This window comes from Carassius carassius, chromosome 8 (genome assembly GCF_963082965.1).
Source record: "Carassius carassius chromosome 8, fCarCar2.1, whole genome shotgun sequence".
Classification (NCBI taxonomy): domain Eukaryota; kingdom Metazoa; phylum Chordata; class Actinopteri; order Cypriniformes; family Cyprinidae; genus Carassius; species Carassius carassius.
The window spans coordinates 10,755,174-10,780,521 of NC_081762.1; the positions used below are offsets into that span (position 1 = coordinate 10,755,174).

At 36.1% G+C, this 25,348-nt stretch overlaps 2 protein-coding genes and 1 long non-coding RNA gene across 6 annotated transcripts in view; all 3 read right to left on the reverse strand.

The window, feature by feature from the left end:
* LOC132144700 (uncharacterized) overlaps positions 1 to 9,543 on the reverse strand; it is a 43,205-nt gene extending 33,662 nt beyond the window's left edge. The window contains exons 1-2 of one of the 4 annotated variants that reach the window (XR_009434386.1): positions 9,476 to 9,543; positions 7,264 to 7,397 (exon numbers count right to left, since the gene is read on the reverse strand). This is a non-coding gene — a long non-coding RNA (uncharacterized LOC132144700). Of the gene's footprint in view, positions 1 to 7,263; positions 7,398 to 7,500; positions 7,622 to 8,244; positions 8,414 to 9,110; positions 9,272 to 9,475 lie in introns of those variants that run through there. The other 3 variants (XR_009434385.1, XR_009434387.1, XR_009434384.1) reach the window with 3 other exon arrangements.
* Positions 9,544 to 10,881: 1,338 nt separating this feature from the next.
* On the reverse strand, positions 10,882 to 16,732 carry LOC132145226 (cytosolic non-specific dipeptidase-like). The gene is made up of 12 exons (XM_059556066.1): positions 16,614 to 16,732; positions 16,224 to 16,325; positions 15,878 to 16,021; positions 15,265 to 15,427; positions 14,296 to 14,384; positions 13,389 to 13,589; positions 13,096 to 13,180; positions 12,686 to 12,846; positions 12,133 to 12,297; positions 11,890 to 12,031; positions 11,228 to 11,375; positions 10,882 to 11,054 (listed from the first exon to the last, which is right to left on the reverse strand). Exons 2-12 carry the CDS (start codon positions 16,281 to 16,283, stop codon positions 10,988 to 10,990), a joined length of 1,425 nt encoding a protein of 474 aa, XP_059412049.1. The 5' UTR covers positions 16,284 to 16,325; positions 16,614 to 16,732; the 3' UTR covers positions 10,882 to 10,987.
* A 2,112-nt stretch (positions 16,733 to 18,844) lies between these two features.
* Positions 18,845 to 24,466, reverse strand: LOC132145229 (thioredoxin-like protein 4A). Its single transcript, XM_059556070.1, has 4 exons — positions 24,323 to 24,466; positions 23,909 to 24,085; positions 23,635 to 23,738; positions 18,845 to 19,249 (listed from the first exon to the last, which is right to left on the reverse strand). The coding sequence occupies exons 2-4, from the start codon at positions 24,059 to 24,061 to the stop codon at positions 19,078 to 19,080; spliced, it is 429 nt and encodes a 142-aa protein (XP_059412053.1). The 5' UTR covers positions 24,062 to 24,085; positions 24,323 to 24,466; the 3' UTR covers positions 18,845 to 19,077.
* Between the last annotated feature and the right edge of the window lie 882 nt (positions 24,467 to 25,348).

Below are 25,348 nucleotides of genomic sequence, written 5' to 3' on the forward strand. Positions count from 1 at the left end.
TAATAATAATAAAAAAATAATGTATAGATCACTACTTAATAGTAATAATTATACATTTAATCATTTAATTAAATAGTACTTAGTTAAAAAATTATACAATAATGAGGAATATGTCTGGGGACAAAAATAGTACTCAAAAGCACATATGATACAAGAAGCAGAAAGCGGTATTTTTGTATTTTTGTCTTCATATTCCTTGTGTGTGTGTGTGTGTGTGTTTAACAGACTCAAGTCCATCGAAATAAATGCATAAAGCTGAAAGTATGTATGCATCTGCATTGAACACACGTTTTCTATTGATAATATATGTATATATATATTTTAAATGTAGTCCGTTTATTGTATTCTGGTGATGTCTTCTGTTTATGGGAGATCATCATGTATAAGAAGTCAGTTGCATGTGCATGCTACAAAAAAAGGGGGGATATGTCAGCTTGAGCTGCTAACATGCCATGTTCTTACTGTTTGCAATCAAATCAAAGTCTTGCATGCTTGTTTACTTCTGTAACCAGATGAAGAGAAGAGTTCATATTCGCAGCAACACGCACTCTTCCCATTTTTCTTTTTCCATTCTTCTCTGCCGTACCCATTTCCTCTGCGTTTTATCTTTTGCGCTGTTTATCTTGTGAATTTCCTCACATATTTCCTCCTCACCTCCTTGCATCTTTCTATCTCTATTCCCCGTTAGGCTCTGAAGTGAATGCACAAATTACATCCCTCCACCTTTTTACTCCGCACTAAATCTTTCCTTTTTTCCACTTTGCTGAGCTTGAATATTTCATTCCCCCCATCAAATATGCATCCCATTAATTAAGTGAAATTACTCCTGACTGCCAAATATTCGCTGCCGATGACTGTCAACACAAGATGCACGGCTTTGAACTTCTAATGACACGGCCTCACTTTCAGCTGAGTTACAGCCTTCAGAGAAGCGTCCGCGGGCACGCGATCAACGCCCTTCCTCGATGCCAAAGCCTGGAATTAAGTACCGGTTTCTTTTTCCTCCGGCTTTTCAACAAGCCGCACAATGGATGACACGCGTGCACTTGACAAGCAAGAACTTCCATTTTAATTATATACCTTTTCCTCATCTTTTAATTGCTGTTGTTAATCAGTCATTAACTTCTCCCGCCCCCCTCCCGAGCACGAATCCTAAATCTCCCGCACAACGTCTCGCAGCTCAATAAATTCCCGTGTGCCCCTCCCCGCGCCGTCTCTAACGTGTAATTTCATTTATTTTTAAAACTGTCATTTTTCCAAACAGAGGTATTTGTTATTTGTTCCAAAGGGCTTGACAGTAAGGGGATTTTAATCATAACTTGCATTAAATTATCAGTCTCCAGATCTGTCAAGAGGATAAATTCAAGACGACGTTAAAGACGCCACTATTGAGTAATTGTGTTCTGGGCAACACTAATATTACCACTGACTGATTCCAAACAATGGTGATTGAGCTATAGGGCTATTTGCCTTTCACCCTCCCTCGATAATTCCAACCTGTCCGAAAAGCCAAAGGACTCGATATGAGTACAGATACAGGGGTGACAATGGGCCTATTTGTCTCTCCTCCCTCTGAAAAGAAACAGATGTTTCTGGAGGAACTGACTTCTGGAGTAACATGAGCCAAAGCGGTACTTTAAACGGGGTGGGAGTGGCGAGCTGATATGATATGACAGACAGGGCAGAGATGGCTTGACAACAACAGGAAGGGCTCCGAAAAAGATCTCAATACGCCACACCGGAGCGATCAAGGACCCCTGCGACAAATGAACTTTCATCGACTTTCCATACAAAACAAAAGCAGTGGCATATTTACACAGACCTGTAAAACTGATATCCTGTTTAACATCACGCCGCTTCTTAATATTGTTATTCAACCCATAAGCATCAGAGTATAGTGCTAACCAATAATTACAATCTATGAGCTGGCGGCACGGCCATGACAACAGTACTTAAGTCTTGTTAATACCGGGTGTCTGTTCTGGCCCTTGTGGCATATTGTGTGAAGGAATATGTAGAATATGCTACCAATAATTAGCGGTACCAGGAAACCTTTATACGGATTATCTGCGCTCAGATCAAGTATTTCCTTATTAAAAGCCACCACAAACTTCGGTGTAAATTTAACGATTTGCGTTACACAATTTTGCCGCTTTGTCATCGACCGCTTCAAATATTGAAGAATTTGGTTGTGGGTTCCGGGGTGCAAGCAGGCAGGGCCGTGAAAGCCCTGAGAAACAGATACGTGGCGTCTAGACAAATTATAACCTCATCTGTTTTGCCTAATGAATTATGCAAAAAGGGGACCTGGCTTGGGCCTGGCTAAAAGTAAATATTTAATATGCATCCTCGCAGTCTGAAATTACAAAACACTTTGCATGGCTAAATGTTTCTCCACCCCGGTGAAATTGCCCATTTTGGCCAATTGGGTTTATGTGTCTGAAGACATTGATTTGGATATATCGAGCTTTTAAAGCTGGCCCGCTTGGTGAGACTCTTTTTGTTGTACAGTAACCACAAATAAATGGCTTTCACAATTAGAGGTTTAAATAATGCAATGGCTCATGTTCAGTCCTAAGCAGGATTCCAATGAGCTTTCTAATGCATGTAATGATTAAGTGTAATTCAAATACCAACTGTGTTGTTCAAAATCTGACAGGCAATAATTTGCTCTATTATATTGTGCCATTTAATTGCCTGCTACCGACAACCTCTGACGTGCCATGAAGCAATGATTTACAATTACTCCAGAAGTAAAGATCAGGGGATGACAATATAATCATCTACACAGAGATCCCTTCTCATCTGCCACAACTAGTGAGGCAAGTAAAAATAGTTTGGAGCTTGTAGTTTTAACTCCACTCTATTTGAGGATTAGAAGATATTACGGCTGCGGAGGATGTTTAACAATAGCAGTTGTGTTAAGAGCTGGCTGCGACGGGATGAGGCGAGTCAAGATGTCGGTTTGCTGTCAGGGACAGGCCTCATGCGCCAACGGAGGGACATTATTGTTGGGGGTAAAGCGTTACTGATGTCGGAGTTTAATCTAAATGAGGAAACGCCAAGTGGAAGATCAAGCAACAGACTCTGTTTCCCCATCCATCCTCTTATGAACTCCGTAAGACTTTATTACCATATAAATGATAAAGGATAACGTAAGAAAAAAAAAGTGCAATAATTGCACTTCCTTGTGTTGCTGTCTGATGTAAATGTCTCTAAAAGACAAAATAAGCAAATCGACGGCTTCCAACAAAGTTAAGTATCCTGGCCTAATTTGAGTGTGGAATTATGGAAAACAAGTTTACTCCATATTAAACCAATGTTTCACAGCATTTAAGGAGCTGATACATAATTTAGCGCTTACAAAAACGAGCACAGCATGTTGGGGAAGTGGGGGCAGGTGCGGGGGTCCTCAGAGGGAAGGCAAGGCTGCTGAGTGCACTGCCTGTTTAAAAATGATGGAGGAGAACAGGGGATTCTCATTAAGTGGCTTCACTCCACCCCGAGCAGCAGACACTAGAGAGAATGCAGACAAAATCACAGGCTCGTGTTTCCCCATTAAATATGAAGGATTGTGCAATATGTGCAAGCAGGCAGTTTGCCGGGGTCAGCCGTCGCACTCTTTCTGCTGTTTCTGCAGGTCATGTCATGATGACCGACTTTACCCCACGTTCAATCAGTTCCCTGTGTTTTAGGAGATGGGGCAGGAAAATAATAACACGAGGCAGGGGGACTTTTAATGAGGACAAATTAGACTTGGGCAGTGGAGAGCTGAGAGGGACGAGAAGTTTCATCACATGACCTACATGGAGAGAGTGTTTTTCAAACGTAGCGAACTCATTGACAAGAAGATCAGCCTTGATTTCAACTTCGTTTCCAGTTGGAACTGAGCAAAACTACTGAGGTAAAGTGTTTCCGCTACTTGCCAACAGCACTGAGCAGGGACATTACGTATCTAGACACCTAAATGTATTTATTCACTGTATTCAGTTAAAAAAAAAAAACTAAATAAAAAAGAAAGTTTTCAAATTGAATGTTTTGGCAATGAATTTTAAATTAAAAGTTCACACAGGTGTCCTTCATCACATTTATTATTGACATATTCCAAAAAAAAAATTTATTAAATCAGAAAGGTTTTTGTGCACATTACAATAAATATCTCTTGGTTTCAGAAATTCTTAAATAATGCAAAGACAATTATACATTATTAGTGTAAATTAAAGGTCTTTAAGGACTTTCTCTTCTTTGCACAATACAAAAAGCATTTTTAGAAAAATTCTGTTTTTGTCCATTCAGTTGGACTGGCAGTGGACCCCATTCCCTTTCACTGAGTGAACAAAAAGATACTTTTGTTCAAAATTATTTTGTGTTTTACAGAAGAAGTAAGTAATTCTTCCGGTCACAGAAAACGTTAAACATACACATACAATCATTCGTGCTTTGACAAATCACTGATCCCGAATCAGTCGCCCATCTCTTAACCGCAGTGAACCGGAAGATGAAACCGATCCCGAAGTGGGACGTCGAAGTGCAGCTCCTCGATCGCTCACCAGCACTACTTGACATGGCTTTTACTTTGATCTCCCCTGTCTCCCATTCACTGGCTTCCGACTTCACTGACTCCAATCTGACCCAGATAAAGACTCTGACCTTTCCGACCAACTCCATTACATGCATCTGTACCGGGTACAAGCTCTTAAACGACTGCGGTTTAAATGTGGCCATTACTGGTGCCGGTGTCTGCAAAGATTTCATTGTCAGAGCCCGGCAAAGGGAAGATGGCCACACAAAATGACTCTTGACCTTCATTTACATTCGTTAATCAAATGTCACACAGAGTCTGCGTGTTATCAACGCGCCCGTGTCTATCTCCAGAGATGATTTGTGTTTTCAAACAGGTAAATAGAAGGGTCTGCTACTGCTACGTGACTAAAGGGTAATCGAGGAGTAGAATTCAGTGGTGTTTTCCCACTTTAGACTGATTCTGAGAGCAAGATGCAGGTGAGATGAGATTTATTCAGATCGTTCTGAGAAAAACAAGATTGAATCTAATTATAAACCACACCGCTGGAACGAGAATCTGGAAAAAAACGTCTTGAATAAAGTGACCAGTGCCATTTTGTCATATATAAATAACATAGAAGCTCACCAGCGGATTCGTTCCAATAGAATAAGCATGTCGTGAACAGCACAGCTAATGACCCGAGTGGTACATTTTGCATTCTAATTCATTCAGCACCTAATTGTGAGTGGACACCACAGATAGCCGCCCTCTCTCTCCTCATCTCTCCCCAGACTGCAGAGAAGCCCGGCTCAGAAAGGTCAAAATGGCCGACATTAATCAGATCGCCATATCCACAACCCCTCCCCGCCATCGTTACTGTGCTAATCACTCTGGGTTTGGTTGCAGAGAGGTTTACTCCTAATTATTGTCATTAATAAATCAGACGAGTCAGGCTGTCGGGATGAAAGAGAGGCCGTCCCTGCCTGCCATCCATCAGAGAGGCAGAGTGCAGGAGAGTCCAGTCATTAAGAAGCCTTTGAGACACACGGCCACATTGGGGACTCAACAGCTCAGACAATAACACGCCTAACTTTTTCATCAACCTGTGGCATCCGCAACCAACCAGGAGACGACGGTCCCAGAAAATCATCAGTCACGTACAAAGGAGCGAGTTAAAATAAGACAAGGAATGTTGCAGAAAAGCAGAGTGCTGTGGGATTTTGGGAAAGCAACTGTCTGTGTACATAGAGACTGTGACAACCAAAAGTCTGAGACCACTTTGAAAATTGGAAATAGGTTTTAGCATTTTGAAACAGTTTAAATGAAGTTCTGACCAAATCAAACACTGACTAAATAAGTATATGGGATCACAAATCAGGCTGAATAACATGGGAAATTTCCATTTGAAATAAAAAAAAATCATCTATTTATTTAGTTATTCACAGTACAAGCATTTTCATTGATGCTCTTATATAGTTGGACCCCATTAAATTCATACCAAGTGATTTAAATACTTTTATTATTGTGTAGAATAACAAAATGTATATGAAATAATGTAAAAACATAATGTTACGTTCACGCTAGGCTGATATATCTCGTGCAAAGATCAGAATGGATCTTAATGCATTTTAAATAATTAGATTTTTGAATAATTTGATTATACATAAACGCAAACACACACACACTAGATCAAAGGTTTGGGGTCACAATGAATTCAAAAAAGAAACACAATTTTATTTAACAAGGATGTATTAAATTGATCAAAAGTGACGATAACGGCAAAAAATACATTTCGAATAAATAGTGTTCTTTTGAACTTTATATTCATCAAACAATCCTACAGAAATCTATTCCACATAAACATTAAGCAAGACAACAGTCTTCAACATTGATGATAATAATGAGACATGTTTCTTGAGAACCAAATCAGCATATTAAAATGATTTCTAAAGGATTGTGTATATTTGCATTTATTTATATATTAGCCAAATTTAAAATTCGGATGCAGTACGATCTTTTCAAATTATAGTGATGTAGATGTGTGTTTTAGTTACAGATGCCATCTAAATACATCAAATTTGAGTGCCTTAACCTCCGAATAGAAATATTCACTCAAAAGCCAGCAACCATCAATGCAAAAAAGTGTGCTCGTTTCAAAACACATGCAGACACACACGCTCACCCAGATACCACGCGTGTTGAGGACACCAGCTAAAACTTGGTTTATATCTGTGCATGTGTGTGTGCTTGCCATGCCGCAGGGAGAGAGAGATGGAAAGAGAGGTGGCATCGCGCTGCCATCACATCTCATCAAATTAAGGAAGTCCATTCCACTTAAATGAGTTCTGTGAATCTAAAATCGACCATTAATGCAGTGTCATGTTAAATTAATACTGTCATCTAAATTACTGGTATGAATCTTTCACATTTGAAATGAGACCAAGAATGACTTATTCATTCTCTGCTATCTCCTCTGATGTCATCCCCATTAAACATAACCAGGCGAGCTGTCTTGGCCTAATTGTATTAGAGTGTTAGGAGAGTGTTAGACTGTTCAGAAATCATCATTTAGTATGCTGATCAACGGCTTTAGAGAACTGAAAAAATCTGAAATGAGTCGTGCTACGAGGCATGCTGCAACTGACAACACATGAGAGAGAGACATCAAGGAGATACAGATGCCGGACGGTATGTCCATATAAATTTGATACAGTGTAAAGAAGGAGCTCAAAAGTGAGGCGACTTACTTAAGTGCTTACCATGTGTCGTGCCAATCTGACATCAGCGTGAAAGGAGCATGCGACCCGGTGCCTGTGAGGTAAACACGGACACATGCCCTGGCTTCTTTCCATCAGCAAGACGGGGCTTTATAGGCAGGAAATGTTTGACTTCACTGAAAGGAAAAGGGCAAACACTGCTGAAAACTTTTAAAGATTAAGATTTTTTTATTAATGTGTAAGAGAGACAAGCTAATGTAATCTGGTAATGAGCCAGACCTCATAAAACTAGTGGAGCTCAACTCCCTCCTTCAGTTTTATGGAGGCTGGCTGCAGGTGAGACCGATCCTGATTTACTGTCTCTTCTTTTCCGCACATCTCATGTTCGATAGACAAAAACACGGTGTAGCATGGGTCTACATGTTTGAGGTTTAACATGGGAAAATACAATGAAATTGGTTGGCATTATAAACAATACTTTGGTAAATGTACAAATGCTACATGATTGCTACTACCAGGGTTGTAAAAAAACTGACAGGAAGTTACTAAAATAATATGTAAATCCTAATGTCAGGAATAGGAAATTGATGAATTGTAATTTAAAGAAATTCAGTATACTGTAGTAATGCATTCTGGGAAATGAAGGGTTTAGGCATTCTTATTCACTATACAACTACAATAATTTATTAGAATTAACTTAATTCGAATTACTTCTATAGTTGTCTGTCTGTCTTTCTGTCCTCAAGGTTTTTTAAATGTTTATACCAAGCAAAAATTCTAAGTCTGTCTTGGCGAAATTGCCTTAAATTTCACTTAATTTTCATATGATTTCCTTACATTAAAATTCGAATTGGAATCCTGTTAGCTACATTCAAATTCAGAAACTGAATTATAATTGAAAAGGCATTTACGATTCAACTCTGAATAGACTATAAACCATAGACTGTAAAAAATATATATAAACACATATATTCATACAGCATTTGTCGTGTTTAAATGGCACATTAAATATGAACGATTTACCTAAAAAATGTTCGGGCGGATTTGAAGGATTTATCGTTATGTCAGCAGAAACCATCACTCAGAAGTTTGGAACAACCACAAAGCCAATGGCTTTTCCTGCTAAGCATAATTTAAAACAAAATGCTACGGCCACTACAGTGTTTGAATGAATAAATATCATTAACGGTTATACTAAAAACCAAGTGTGGTCTCGTGATATTCGCCACAACTGTTATAAACAAACTAATCTGAATATGGCACGATTCTGAAATATTCTTACACTTATAATTTTGATATTCGTTTCCTTACACTTTACAGTAGTTAAGACGAGATATTTTGACACTAGATTTTAATTTATTTAAAATAATAATTATAATAATAATAATAATATGGTTTAAGAAGCGCTTCAAATTTAAATGCACGCACAGCGTGTATGGAACCTGGTTGTTAAACTGAAAACCGCATGCATGGATTCTGAAAATAACATAAGCATCTGTCGCCATCTAGTGGCAAAAATCAGAAAAAACAACTACTTGACACTCACAAGAAATCCACAAAATAGACTATTTATTGGGCCTGGGAGTGAATATAAACAATGAGCTAGTACATAACTATGTTAGCTTACTTTTGTCTACTAAAAGGCGGCGAAAAAAGGTTGATGCTTCTACAAGGAAACAACTAGGGTCAAGTATTGCATTGGTACAAGCTTGCAACGACTGATCATTTTCTGCATTATTAAGCTCAACAATGCATTCGAACCTTGTCAAACATCAAACCAGCAATTCCTTTTCATGGCCAAATTTAGATCACAGACAGGACAACCTGTGTTTGCTGAGAGGTCTGATATTCTTGAACAAGACCTGATGAAATATGACTCTGCTCCTTACAGCGAGGCCTGGTAAACAGTTCCGTATTCAAATTCTCCTGCTCTGCAACTCTTCCTACTGACAGCCATTGCCACAGGCCAAGATCTCTCACAAAACCGATGTGCACTTCAACATGGTGTGTTAAAAAAAAAAAAGTCAGATGGACTGAAACTGTTCCGAACACAAGCAGAAGAGAGGGAGAGACGTAAAAAACATTCTTAAGGGCAGATAGGCTGTCTGGTCACATTTAGAGACTGGGTGTCATGGGAAAATAGCGCCACCAGACAAGTTTGTCCATTTGGATTCATCTAACGTTACCTCGCCTGGCTGTGGCTGCACCGTTCCTGGGGCTATAACGGAGGAGGTACGGGATAAATGTGACCTACCGCTCATAGAGGGCAGAGCTGCCGGTGTGCTGTCAGTCGACCTGTGAGCATCAGACATCAGCACGCACCATTGTAAAATAGAAGGATGAGTAAAGGATGTCATCTAACTAAAGTGTTTAGATTTGTTTTTCAGATGTGTATGAGTTTATATTTACTCAAACAAGAAATCAAATGAGGTGGCCAGCTGCATAAAAAAGCATTTTACAATGATTTTAACTATAGATTGGTCCAGATATATATATTGGATGCAGCTATTTTAAATTCAATGACTCATAAGTCATGTGAGAAAAAAATTAAGAAAAATTTAAAAAAATACTTTTTAATGTTTGATCAGTAAAAATTGTTATATTGTGAATATTACAATTGACAATATTTTGTAGCATTATAAATGTCTCTGCTGTCACTGTTGATGCAATTTATATATACAGTATTACTAATATATTATATATATATATATATATATATATATTATATATATATATATATATATACACACACACACACACACTATTTTAATCCAGCAAGGTTGCATTAAGTTGATCAAAAGTGACAGCAGAGAAATATATAATGCTACAAAAGATTTATTTTAAATTGTCATAATATTGTGTGATATTCTTTACTGTTCCTTGCTCCCTAAACAAATATGCAAATTTGTGACATTGACTATGTATACTTTTGTTGGAACAGAAGGTCAGATTTCCTTGCTTCCACTGAGACGCAAGATGATCTTTGGCACATTCTCAAATCATTAAAAGCCCAATCAAAATGAACACAGAAGTTGAAAGTGAAAAATCATTTTCAGGATGAAACATCACCATTTGAGGGTTTGTAAAAAAAAAACATTGCTCACAGGCCAGTATTGTTTTCATTTTCCAACCAATTCTATACAAATTAATAAAGTCTACATTTAGTGAATGACAGTAAAAACTCAAATCAAATGTAATAAAAGCTGAATTTTAAGGAGATAATTTGCATTTTATTATAGGAGTGCATTTGTTATATGTAAACAGATTACACCAGATAGCAGATTGTTATATTCCATATTAAAGGGACAGTTCACTCAAAAGTAATTCTTCTGAGATAACTCCATCTGAAATGGGATATTAAGACACTGGGAGACAGACTAGTGCTACAGCAGGGCAAGGTATATATAAGACTGAAACGACAATGTATGCTTATTTGGTCTAAACTGTATTCATCACCAGTCCTCTCAAAACACTTTCTTGATGGATCCTTATAGAGAGATGGGTGGAAATACATATTGTACCCTGAAAATGACTATATACTGAGAAATCTAGCAGCAAAGAGCGATTGTTGTTTTTACATGACACATATGATACTGCATTGGCATCCATACTATCACAATTTCCCACCATTTCCTCAATGTATGCCATCCTTGGCAGAATAAAAAAATCTTTCTTTTAGAGGTCGTAACCTTATGCAAGCACTTCATTCACATCTTCAGACAATTAAAAATACACCAGTCTAGTCACGTTGAATCAGACGTTCCGGTTAGCTGAGCTGAGATACTTCATAGAAGTAAGCTCCCAACATCTTGGTGCCCTGAACATAGTTGGATCTGTCAAGGCAAAAAATTTAAAACATGCCCATTAACATTTTCAAGCTCATCTATCCGAGAAGAAGGTTTTATAAATAAGATTGTCCTATGAGAGCAATGATTACCTGCTATCATATGCAGTTGCAGTTTCACAGCCACCCCTAAATAAGACATAGCTATGCGTAAAACATTACCTGTTGAGTTTCTCGTTTTGGGAGTGAGCCCCGTCGTCAGAAGAACCGACAGGCAGCAGCATGACATTCTGACCGGTTGCTTCTTGGAAGGTTAGAGTCACCGGGATACTTCCTCCCTCACGGGTCATATCAGGCTCCACGCCAAATACTAACATCAGGGAAAGATCCAGAATTACATTAAACCACAAATTAATTGTGTTTAGAGGGAATGAGAAGGAAATAGGTCACATTGATGCTTTGACAAGACAGACTCTTCAAGGAAAAATCAGTCAAAAGTAAAATATGTCATTCTGTATTTCGTTGGACGACAGGTTTATAAATGTTTCTCATTACACTGTGGTGTACACAAGCTCTTTGTCAGAGAGAAGAGAGTTCGAGAAAGCACAGCTGGTATCAGTGTATCGATGCTGTGAGAAAAGGGTATTAAAACCGTTATTCTAGATATTTCAGAATTGAAAAGTTTTCAAAAGTTATATGCAGTATATCAATTAATAGTTGCTTTAAAAAAAAAGATCATGCCTAATAGGAAGTAAAACTGAAACTAAAATAGATTCAAATTGATATTACATCACACTTCTGTATGTGAACTTCTGGTATTTCATGTGAATGTAGACTGGAATAACAGTCTTCTATCTACAGTCATACCATAAGTTGAGTCTTACCAGTCTTCATGGCCTTTCTGCCAGCCATGTAGTGAGGATGGTTAAAGTCAGACACCCAGGCCTTGGCTCCATGTCCCATGTACACTTTCAGTTTGTTGGGAGTTTGCAGTTCTGCAAACTTCTTCTCCACATGGGTAATTACCTATAAGAGAAGCCGCACATGTGAGCACAAGCACGTCTGTAGCACAACTGTCATGTCTGTAAGGTATGTAGATGATCGTTGAGATTGGATAAGATAAAAACCTGTTTCTCCACCACTTTGGGATCCATATCAGGCACCAGGCGGATAGAGAACTTGCCAATGACTTTGCGGGGAATGACAGTTTTTGCTCCTGCCTCAGAGAAAGCTCCCTCTATGCCATGCAAAGAAAGGGATGGGTATCTCCAACGATGCATCAGAATTTGCTCCTGCACAATAAACCAATATATTATCTGGCTTAATATACATATAACGGAGCATAAAACATGAATTTATATAAATGTCGGCAGCATTATTAGAAATACCAATTTTTGAAACATGCTTGTTTATATATATATATAAAAAAAAAAAAAAAAGATCATTGCAATAGCTTAGAATAAATTAAATTAAATAAATTAAAACCCCTATTTGAGTCAGTTTATTTTACTAACATTGATATTAATTTTGTTGTTATTTTGAATTACATTTTATTTTATTTTTTTTTTGTTATTTTGGTACTTTAGTATTTTAGTACTAATTGAAGCTAAACTAAAATGGGAAATATACGGGATATATATACACACATATACATATATAATGTGAAAAGATGGGGTCTACCTTTGTGTCATGCAGCAGTTTGCATGCTCCAACATCTTTGGCGTATTCTTCCATGTCAAACTCAATCTTTTCGTAGAGCTTCTTTTCTTCATCAGTCAGTTTAGCCACATGGTCGTTTATCCCTGGTATTCCAATTTTTCCCTTGTTATCCACCAAAGAGCCTAAATATTTCAAAGAAATAATGGCACATAAACAAGCACCAATCATTTATTATGGTTCATCATTGCGAGTTGAGCTAATCAAGAGGAAATCATTGACAACTGCTCTAAACTGACATGTAGCTTAAGAAGGTCAACAAGAGACAGATATCCCAGTGTAATCAAACAACCAAGGAAATCCCTGTCATACATTTTTATGACCAACCTACTGACCCTCCTTCTACATAAGGAACATGTAGACATCAGTCTCACCCATCAGAACTATGAGGTCAGTCATGGCCTCATGAACAGATCCTCCAAACACGCCAGAGTGAAGATCTTTGTCACAGCACTCCACCTGGAAACATAAGACTTGTTCTTGTTAATCAGATCTTTCATTAAAGAATGTTTAAGTAACATTACATGATTTGAACATTTTTTATTTTTATAACCGCTATATGCATAATGTTAGTATATTCACACGTGAAGTCAAGAGTTTAACTTGAAATACCACTGTTACAAATCTCAAGTTTCTTTTGACATTAAAGTAAAAAAATAGCTCCTACCTCAACAAAGAAGTAGCAGATTCCTCTCAGGCCGTAGGTAATGCAGGGCTTGGTCTTCCCCAGCCAGTAGTTGTCAGAAATGCAGACGTAGTCCACATCCTTAAAGAAAGTGTCTTTGCGAGAGAAAACCAGCTCGTCCAATCCTTCTGATCCAGACTCCTCCATTCCCTCAAAGCAGAACTTTATATTGATGGGCAGTTCCTGTGATCAAGTACATTTAGTTTTTAGTGCAAAATTCCTTTAAATGAAAGGCTTCAAATAACAGACTTAACATAAATAAATTATAGATTTATTTATAGATCTATATATTTTAATGATATATTTATTTATAAATCTATAGATCAGTTCCTATAAATTGTGAAAATGTGTATTTCCTTAAACTAAACATTTTATTATTCTAAAACTTGTCATAAAGGATAAATGTTCTATTATTATTTGTCATGCATCATAAAAACACTGCATAACATTACAATTAAGCTTACAGTTAATTAAATTAGCTTGACAAAAGACTTTTTAAATGATGATCAAAGATCATAACACAACCTTTGCACTGTTCTGCGGTCTGCAAACAGGGAACTTTAAAAGCAGTGAGCGTTCAATCAGCTGATAATGATTGAGAAACTGAGGTAATCTGAGGCTTGATAAGGGGAGCACAGTGATATGCAGTGTTGACCTCAGTTTCAGTCACACTAGGTGCACATACAACTGCAATTTTTAATTTACATTCTGTATTGTTTAAATGTAAAGTTACTTTAACCAGATTAAGTAATGCAGGCATGCTAAACATCTTGCATCTTGACCCACTGATATGTTGTACTGTTTGAAATACTTGAGGACTTTGCACTAGTGATACAGGCTTAATAAGTAAGCAGACGGTATCATTGGGAAGAAAGTACAGTGTTTGCACCTGTCCAATCTTCTGATAGGCCTCAATGATGTTGAACCAGGCTAACACAGGGCCTTTATCATCCGTAGATCCACGTCCGTACATTTTACCTAAATGAGCCACAGTCAAATAAAATGTCATAAACTGTAATGATCATAAAGCATTTCTATCTACCAATCTCAATTCAGCAAGCATTTTACAGAACATATCAAAGTGCATATGAAGCCCTCACAGATGCATGGCCTTGGTATAAATTTAACAAAAGCTCTAACTTTATTGCAGTTGTAATAGATTACTAGTGAATTACTACACACACACAAAAAAGACCATTTTAGAGAATCTTGAAATTTGAACCTAGTTGTGAAATTTTGTCAGAAAAAGAAAAGAAAATAGATTAAGGGGGTAAATTTGACAGATCTGAATGTGCTACATAAAACAATAAATATTAACAGTTTTAATGATGTGCAAATCAAAAATGAACACTTCTGTTTGCTTAAGAAGAATATACATTTGTCCCAGCTTTAAAAAAAAAAAAAAAACCTATGGGAATCAGCTGACAGGTCACAAGGCTACGCTCAAGCGTCAGATCTATCTCAGCAAAAAGAGACAATAGGATTTGTCTTGAAATCTCTTTGGGCTGGAGGGACACAAATGTAACATGCTGAGTCAGTGAGATTTCTTCCTTTTTTTGTGTCAACAGCCACACGCAAGCAGGACCAAAAAAAAAAAAAACCTTTCAAAAAAAAAATGCTAGTGGTGACTAATTTTAGCCAAATCAAATGTGAAATATTATCTGGAGGTAACACTGCTTGCAGAGTATTGCACAGAAGGCAAATCAATTGGAAGACCTAATTTGGTCTTAACCGGTTTCTTCCATACACTCAAAGCCATCATTAATAAATTGATGCTAGCATCAGTCTCCTCAACCCCAAGAGAACGCTACTGTACACCTTATTTAAAAAACAATGACTTGTGCGTGCACACTCATACCATCTCTTTCAACCAGAGTGAAGGGCGGTGAGTCCCAGCCATCCTCAATGTTAGCTGGCTGCACATCCAAGTGCCCGTAAATGCACACAGTCTTCTTGCCTGGGTCTGAGCCAAGTCTACCCAGAATTATTGGAGGAAGAGGGATCTCTTCACCACATGGCAACTAAATTAAATCAAGAAAAAGGCGATGCATTAAATATTTTAAATCATGTCTGTGTATCAACTTTTTACATTTTTGCATTATCTCAAGACATAGGAGCCAACTCTACACAAGTTCTCAGAAAAACAATAGCATATTTGGAACAACATTGGAAAATGATGAAATATTGGGTGGAACCACCAATTAAGGCATATAACCTTTCACTTTCAACTGATCCTTAGATGAGCAGATTTAAAAGCATAACTACACAACTGCAATCCTGTAGGGCATGTGACACACGCAGTCACACGGTCAACCACAAAAATGACAAGCAGGAAGCAGCCTGTGATGTTTGAGCTAAAGGCTGTTATCACTAAAAAATCCAAAGCCTGACATCAAAAAAACAAAACAAAAAATCTAATTCCATGACCGGAGATTCATATTAACTGTGATTTTCTAAGAAAAATGAAACACCTTCTGCATGCCGATGTCAACCATCTCCACAGTTCCCCCCAGTCTCTCAATGTCTTTGGCTGCCATCTCCATCATCTTCTTGATTTCTCCTCGTTTGTCTGGCCAGGCAGACACACTCTGTACAGCAACCCACTGAGCCAGGCGCTTCAGTAACAAGGTGTTCACATTTCCATTAGAAAACATATTCATGTCATCAAATGTTTTGAATAACACCCATGAAAATATATAAATAAATATATAACTTTAAAAAAAATTCTAAACTATCTTAGCTAAAAGTATACACCTTTTCCAAGTTTTGGCTATTTGATATAATGCAATATAACGTTAGTAAAGATAATCTCAGTACCTCAACATACTCGTCCTGGTGATCGTCGACGTATTTGAAGAGAGTTGGAAGGTAAGACATTGCTGCACAGTGATCCAATCACTCAGTGAAAGAAGAACTGACCTAAAAGAAAGGAAAATCGACATGTGATAAAAGTTTTTGTCTTCCAGAAATGAAAATAAACTCCTCCCAACTCTGTAATTGCTGACAAACCAAAGTCATATTTGCGCAATACAGCTATATTACATGATACGATTTAACATTACCTGTCTTTTGACAATATCGATCTCAACCATCGTTTTAACTTTATTATTGATAATAAAAAATATTTCGCTAACTAATAAAGCTCCTAAATTCGTTCACCGAAATTCATTAAATATAGCTTGCAATGGTTAACAACTGCATACTTACTGAGCAAAAACAGTTTAACGTCTTGAAGTTAACTAAAATTTAACTGCTCTGTATCTCTTTAGAACAGTGGTTTGTGAAGATCGCCATCAAGCATCATCTCATGTGTTCAGACAAGGGTAATGGCTTTCAAAATAAAGGTCCGAGTGAGGTAAGGGGCTTTAGCGTACTGTACACATTTAAGCAGCACGTTAAATATATGAATGTCACTGCATTAGACAATAATAAATTAAACCAAGAGGTATTTCTCACTTTTATTTTTTTATTATGAAGAAAAAATGGCCATTGGTTGACATCAACTCAACAATTAAATGTTTCCATTAAAAATGACATTTGATGCAGTTTATTTTCAAATTACATTTATATACTAATTAAATTCAGATATGGACTGCAATTAATTCTGCATTCATGTATTGGGAGAATCTGACAAGGTAAAGGCATTTTGACTAGTTATTGTTAAGCATTCACATCAGAGTTGCTGGGACCCTAGATTTATTCTTATAATCATCCCTTTAAACCACATATACATTATGCATATATGCTATCTGACCTCACCTGAAAAGTGAAATCTCAAATTAGAAAAGAGTCATGAGAGAATTTAATACTGACTGTTGGCAAGGCATTATTTTCATTATTATTAGTCATTATCTTCAGTTTAAAGTTAAAGGGACATAACTTCATCAAGCATGTTTAAACATCTTAAGAACATTAAAAATAACTTGATGACACATGATGATAATGCAAATTACACACATCCATGCCCGAAAGCTCATTTGTTCATTTTTGAAAACGTATATTTTTAATAGGGCTTGCACAGACTAGTCGAGTAGTCGAGTGATCGACTACAACCACTAGTCGACGCAGTCGGAAACAATCGACTACTCAAGCATGCATTAACCATAATGCATACAAAGAGTTTTCAAGTACGACGTGAATTTTAGGATTACAATATTGCATGGAGCTGTTACTTTCTATGACCTTATCTATGTTGCATGTAAGATTAAAACATGCAATGTAGGCCTAATAATTAGGGTTGTGCCTGAAGCCGAATACCTTATTCGGAATGGCTCGGATAATGGCTTCAAAAACGAATAACAGACGAGGAATAATTCTGCCTGGATATTCGGCTGGCACAGTCCGGTGTTTGCTAGATAACAGTTGAACCAGGGGATCACCGCAATATTATACACAGACCTCTAAAGTCACGAGAGTGAAGTGAATGAATGTAAACTTTAGGAGAAAAAAAAGAGCACAAATCAAACACAGCATTGCTGTTGCCTCTCCGTGGATCTCTGAGAAATCAGAGCTTGGCAAGAGTAATATCACCTATAATAATACATCATACACATTCTATTATTTGTATATATTTAAAAAGCAATGATTTAAACCTTAGGCTATGATATGATACTAATGAAAGGAATAAGCAAAGTGAGCTCACCAAATAGCCGCGTTGCGCGTCTCAGTCTCTCAAAAACCAAACCAATTCTCTCTCAAGAGTAGGCTAATAATCAACTTAGATACAGATACATTTTCAATTAGGCCTACATGTTTGCATCTTTATCTTTTGCTGGTTTGCCCGGCACACGCACATTTGGTTAGAGCTGTTCATATAAAGACTCGCTTAAAGAGTTCTGCGTAATGAAAATGTGCGCACTGAACTGATTAAGCCGTGTTCAAATGATCACTAAACGTTTGTCATGACATCTCTCTGCATGCATGATAAATATTATTTTGGAAATTAATTATTTTAGTTAAACAAGACATACTTGTTTAGTGATAACTATAAGAAAAAAAGATCTTATCAAGTAACTATACGACGTTATATACGAATGCAGATACAAAAAAACGTGATTGTTACAGATACAAATACTGGCGTTTACATGAAAATTTAAATATGTCATAATTATGAAGTGTTGACAATTTACATATGTAACTGTTGCACAAGGCTATGAATTAATAAGCGTTTATTGATAAAAAAAGATTTAATGTGTTTTTATTTACAATAGCATGAACCACAAGTAGTTGAGTAACTCGAGCATTTTTTAAAAATAAAAATCGACTAGTAGAAATCAGTAGTCTTGCAACTCCTAGTTTTTAATAAGTAACTAGATAAGAATGTTTGGACTGTGAGTGTGTGCAGTTTACATTGTAGAACAAAATGTAAATGTATCGTCAAGTTATGTTTGCATGTTAGCGCTGTAATGGTAAATTACAATTTAGAAATACAGACAGCAGAATCACAAATAACGTTTATTCATCCATTTAATGTACAAGGACATTGTTAGAAAGACAAAATTATAGAAGACTGGTGACCATAACTGCAACGGTGTAAACCCATTTACATATAAAGTTGAAATCCAAAACAAGAGAATTTAATAGTCCAAATGACCATACTGCTGAATGCTCAGATCTTGTCCAATGTTGATGAAAATAATAAAATCGCAGAAACTAAATAAGAGCACAGAGATCAGTATCTGTATTTGGTTGAGTAATCTTTAGGGGACACCACAAGACCTCGACCTTTTCTCGCCCCTCTGTAGACAGTCTCAACTATGTCTATCATCTCCTGCTTGTCTTCCATGGTCCAGTTTATCTTGTTGTTGTTGCCAGTGCCAAGATCAATCATGATGTGCTTGTTCCTGAAACAGATGAGCAAATGTAGAAATATGTATTAGCATAAATATGCACTGTTAAACTACTACAACCATTAAGTAAATGTTTACATGAGTAATGGTAAATCAGAGCATGTCAATCCACAAGAATAAAGGATTTGTAGAGTTCACCACTAGGTGGAGATAACTCTCCATTCTGTGCTTTTGGGGAAGAAAACAAGCAAGTCTAGATTGTTCCACATACAATTCCAGGGTTAAAAGCAAAAAAAAAATCCAGAGCCTGAACTTTTTTCCAGGGCCGGGGCTGGGCAGCACATGGAAAGTATGCAATGACTTTGGCAAACTTTAACATTTGAAAGGATACTATGGCAAAGTTATCGCTTTCTTTATTCAAACTGTTTTTTTTTCATGAATATATGGTTGACCTGAACAATGAAAGCTGCATCATAGACTTGGAAAACTATGAGGTATATCACTGCTTATCAACACTATGGGGGTTACAATACAGAAAGATGAGACAAAATACAGATACTTGGTTAACAAGTATAATAGTATAACAAGACAATCTTTTAATACTATTTTTAAGAAATTTTCAATGACACAATATTTGTCTCAATTACAAAAAGTTAAATACTGCAGTTGTAGTTAGAAACATTTTAACTAATCTAAGGCTGTAATTAATGATTATTTTGGTAATCAAGTAATCTACTAATTATTTTGACAGAGTAATCTGATATTTTTTAGTAACACAAACAGACCCAAGTAAAAACCAGGCTTTAGTATGACTATTTATATATAAAATAACTATATATACTAACGCAATAATAACTGGCTCAAATAAAATAAAACCAAGTAATTACTTATTAATTGTATTGAATAACACTGTTAAAATACATAATGTAATATGCCAATACATAATGAACATAAACAAATTAAAAATACACTATGTATTAAAACAAATACCTGCAGAGAACGCGAACGGCCTGGTGATGTTTCACTTTACATTTTGATTAAACAATGTTTAAATCCATTACATTTTAATATTTGGCCACACGCAGAAACTACCTGCATCGTATTCGTGGATTATTTCAAACACTGTGACTTCCCTGGAGCCAGTTGATGGAGATCCTGTCATGAGGCCTTGGGTTGAGAGGTGCCTTTTTGGTCGGGCGCCTTTTATTCTGAGGGATAAATCGAGAGGTCTGCGATGTTTGTGGGTGCGTGGAAACGGAAAATTGTCTCCCTATGCGACGTTCATCTATAGGGACAGTTCGACAGCCGGCGCAGCACGGAAGAGCTGGTTGGTCTTTCTTTTGCTCTTAATATCGGGCAATATCCACCCTAATCCAGGCCCAGAACATGCGCAGCTTCAAAATCCTGCTGAGTTTAAGTCTAGTAATGGTTTGCATCTTTTTCACCTCAATGTACGCAGTTTGGTAAACAAAATAGACTTAAGAATATGGGCTGATTCAACGAACTCTGATATTATTGGTTTATCAGAGACATGGTTAAAGAAGTCAATTCCTAATACCATGATACATATTGAGGGATATAATGTTTTTAGATCGGATCGAACAAAAAAAGGTAGTGGAGTTGCCGTTTATATTAAGTCTAAGCTAAACTGCACTTGTATATTATCCATCAGCAAACCAAACTGTTTTGAACTTTTGGCAATTAAATTAGTTTTTGTTAATGGTCCAGATATCATCGTTGTTGGATGTTATCATCCCCCTTCGGCTTCAAGTGAAGCTATTACTTCACTTACGGACCTTCTCCATAACTGGACTAAATCAGAGCTTATTTTACTCGGGATTTAAACTGGGATTGGTTATCACAAATGTCTGACCCACTCAAGGGTATTTGCGACGCTCTTTGTTTGGATCAATTGATAAATTTACCCACCCGGTTAAATCATAAAGATCTAGTTAAATCCACGCTACTTGATGTTATTTTAACCAATGCTCCTCATAGATTCTCTGAGTTTTTTGTAATGATGCAAGTGATCATTGTGCAATAGTATGTGTAATGAATTGTAGGATTCCAAAGAGTAAACCACGTTTTATTTTAAAATGATAATTTAAACATTTTAATGATCAAGCCTTTCTGCAAGATATTTATAATAGGGATTTATATGTCGTTTCACAGGTACCTGATGTTGATATAGCATGGGAGTATTTTAAATGTACTTTTTTGACTATATGTGACAAACATGCACCTTTTAAAAGGTTTAGAGTAAGAAGTAGAGATAATCCCTGGTTTAATGAGTCAATATCTTCTCTTATAAAAAATAGAGATAATGCATGGGCTAAAGCGAAGAAAGCAAATAATAATATGGATTGGGTAAATTATAGGGCAATAAGTAATAACTGTACAAAATTGGTAAAAAAAAATGTAAATGTGATTATTATATAAATATGATGAATGAAAATTTGAACAATCCGACTAATTTCTGGAAGTTGACCCAATCAATTGGTGGTAAAAAAAACTCCACCAGTCTGCCGGACTGTTTAAAAATAAATGAGAGTGTAATACGGGACAAAGAAAATATTGTAAAAGCTTTTAACAACCATTTTATCACTGCTGACTTAATTACAGACTTTGGTAATTTAAAGGAACATAATGTAGAAGGCAATGTGGCAAATGCTTCGCATTGTTCTCAGCTGTTCACTTTTACTCCTTTTTTAGCTTCACAAGTTTATAAAGCCTTATCAAACTTGGATTGTAAAAAATCAGCGGGATCTGATAAAATAGAGCCTTTTAAAAAATTGCTGCAGATCTTATAACAGAGCCCATCACTTCAATTTTGAATTTAAGTTTAAAATCAAATGTTATTCCTCGTGCATGGAAATCAGCTATGATTCTACCTTTGTTAAAAGGTGGTGATCCATCCGAGATGAATAATTACCATCTGATTTCAAGGTTGTCAGTGATGGCAAAAGTATTTGAATCTTTTATAAATGATCAAGTAAAACAGTTTATAACTGAAAATAAAATTTTAAATGAATTTCAAATCAGGCTTTAGATCAGGTCACAGTAATATAACTGCAGCCAGGCTGGTCACTAATGATATTAAATGTTTGGATAGTAAACAGCACTGTGCAGCTTTATTTGTAGATCTCTCCAAAGCATTTGATTCTGTAGATCATAAACTACTGTTGCAGAGACTTAGTTGTGTGGGTTTTAGTGAAACAGCTCTAAATTAGTTTAATAATTACTTATTTGAAAGAACTCAATGTGTCTCAGTTGAAAGTGTTATATCTGCAGAACAAACAATTAAAAAAGGTGTCCCACAGGGTTCTGTTTTAGCACCAATTTTATTTTCTATTTATATCAATGACATAGGTTGTGGGATAACCCCAGCTAGAATTCATCTATATGCTGATGACACAATCATTTACACAGTAGCACATTCTTTGAACCAAGCCATGGAGTTTCCGCAAGATTCTTTTCAGTCTTTGCAACTGTCATTGTCAAATTTGAAACTGGTTTTAAACACAAAAAAAACAAATTATATGCTTTTCACCCGTGGTTCCATTAAAACAGATTGCCCGATTTTAACTTTAGAAGGGGACTGTATAGAAAGAGTAAATGGTTATAAATACTTAGGCATATGGCTAGATGAAAATTTAGGTTTTAATGTACATATTGAAAATGTCTTGAAAAAGCTTAGACCAAAACTGGGTTTCCTCTTTCTTTTAAAGAAATGTTTTCCTTTAGAAGCAAGAAAGAGAATTATTCAAAGTTGTTTCCTCTTGTTTCCTCTGTTTCACCTGTACTTATAGCACTAGATCTAGGGTTAAATTGCTTTTAAAGGTTCCTAGAGTACGTTCAGAGCTTGGTAAAACTGTCTTCTCTTCCTATGCTCCCTGGTTATGGAATGAGCTGCAGAGTATAATAATGATAGAAGCACTCCCCTCTTTAAAAGTTTAAAAAAATATCTTATTGACCAATCTAAGGGAAACGTGTGTATGTTTGGTTAAGTAGTTTTTGTTGTTATTTTGAGTGCTGGACAAAATTTTATGAAAGATTCTGAGTTTTATGTTTGTATGTTGTTTATGTGAAAACTTTCTGTGCTGCCATCTTGGCCAGGACTCCCTGGAAGAAGAGATTTTATATCTCAATGGGACTATCCTGGTAAAATAAAGGATAAATAAAATAAATAAAAAAACAGTCTTAAGTCGCTGGGGTATATTTTTAGCAATATCCAAAAAAAATGTTTGTAAAAATTATTAATTCCAGATTTTCAAACAGTTGTATCTCAGCCCAGTATTGTCCGATCCTAATAAACCATACATCAATGGAAAGCTTAAGACTGGTTTTGTGGTCCAGGGTCTGTTGAAATGCTGACTGACTTGGCTCAATACTATGGATAAACCAACTGTCTCTAGTTATTATACTGCTTGAGGACTCACCTGAAAAAGAACATGACTGTGCAAGGATCATACAACTCATACATCTTGTTGAAATCTGGCACTTCTGTGATGTCCACAAGATAAATGACTGCAAAATTCTTCACCTGAGGGAACACGTGATATTAGGCACATACAACAACACAAAATACATAATTATTTCCAAAACATTGGTGTAATGAAGGTTACAAAACATATTCGTACACTAAATTCTAGCTGATCTGAGGTGTTCACGTTCAGCTCGGTGGTTGAATAAGTTACTAGGACACTGAAATACCTTTTCGGCGATGCTGTACAACACTTCATCCATCTTCATACACGTAGGGTCCCAATCGTGGCCAAATCGTATAACAATAGCACGGTCTTCCTCTGATAAAATAGCCTGGTCCACTTGCCAGCCATTGTGAAGATGAGGGAGCATGTACGACATTTTGATGGATATCCAAACACACTTCTAAAAAAAATTAAAAAAAAAGTCAAAGTCAAATTCATTTGCTTGTGAACCGCACGCACTGGGTTAATAAACTCTTCAAACGTTCTCAGAATCAAGAAATACGAATTGTTTACATTTCACACATTGGTTTCGCGTTAGCAATTAGCTCAGAATTCTAGAAAACAATAGTCGGTTTCTTCGGTGAAATATTAGAGTAATGAAAAAGAAAAAAACTTTAAATGCAAATGCAATCCTTACCTCAAAATTTAAATTAAACCTGCGGTGTAGATTATGAGTGTTTTCTGAGCGGTTCTGGGTTTAGTAGCGCAACGATGTAACCGCAACTATGGCTGCTAGTGACAGTGCGTCCAGATATTATCATCGCCATCTGCTGGATTGGAGGAAGCTGCTTCGCTCTGAAGTCTACAAATAGAAATCTTTCAGTCAAATGTATCGATACGTAAATTCAATGTTTAAATTATTAGAATGCATTCAAAGAGTCATTAAATAATTAGATGTGTCAGCCTTATTATTTATTACCTTATTATTACTTATTAAGTTTTGCCCATAATCACAAACAAATACGCACATCAAAGTATTATGGCAAATACTTTGATATTTTATATAATTACCATGTACTAAGCCAATGTAAACTCATTTTAATTGAATGTGCAATGTTTATATATATATATATATATATATATATATATAACATTTATAACTTAATGTAAAATTTAAATCTTAAATGATTTTAAGACAATTTAAAATTAACCTGAGAAAGCAAAAAGGTAATTAATTGAAAAACTTTATAAAGAAATTGTGTCTATGGGCTTCATGTTCAACATTTTAGGTGTATTAATGTATTAAGGAAAGTGTATATGAAATAATTTATTTGTAAAAACAGATAACTCCATTTTTAACAATTTTCAAAAATCATGTTTTTCATTGTGCATTCCAATCTTAATAAAACATTTTGATTAGGTTCAAAGATAACTAATACAGCTAATAACACAATAAAACCACAATAACGTAATTAAAAACATGGTTTTTGAAAAAAAAAACTAACATAGTGTTATCTGTTTTTGCAAATGAGCTCTTTATATCTGGATATATCAAAGCAGACATGTTCATCAGGATTTAAGATGCACTTTCCTGTGAACATTTATATACATTTTAACCTAAAATTACAAAATAATAATTCTACAGACATGTAAACCTTAACAACCTTTATATTTACTAGTCAGAACATCCAAAGGGTTTTTGTAGTCATATATCTCATGACAG

What these genes read in the sequence shown, in the direction of transcription:
- LOC132145229 (XM_059556070.1), bottom strand. Translation starts at nt 24,061, where the DNA reads ATGTCGTACATGCTCCCTCATCTTCACAATGGCTGGCAAGTGGACCAG. An exon ending in TGTACAGCATCGCCGAAAAG is followed by an intron (nt 23,739 to 23,908) that starts GTATTTCAGTGT and finishes GTGTTCCCTCAG; the next exon opens with GTGAAGAATTTTGCAGTCAT. An exon ending in ACAGTCATGTTCTTTTTCAG is followed by an intron (nt 19,250 to 23,634) that starts GTGAGTCCTCAA and finishes CATCTGTTTCAG; the next exon opens with GAACAAGCACATCATGATTG.
- LOC132145226 (XM_059556066.1), bottom strand. Translation starts at nt 16,283, where the DNA reads ATGTCTTACCTTCCAACTCTCTTCAAATACGTCGACGATCACCAGGAC. An exon ending in CACTCTGGTTGAAAGAGATG is followed by an intron (nt 14,385 to 15,264) that starts GTATGAGTGTGC and finishes TGGCTCATTTAG; the next exon opens with GTAAAATGTACGGACGTGGA. An exon ending in TGACCTCATAGTTCTGATGG is followed by an intron (nt 12,847 to 13,095) that starts GTGAGACTGATG and finishes TGAAATATTTAG; the next exon opens with GCTCTTTGGTGGATAACAAG.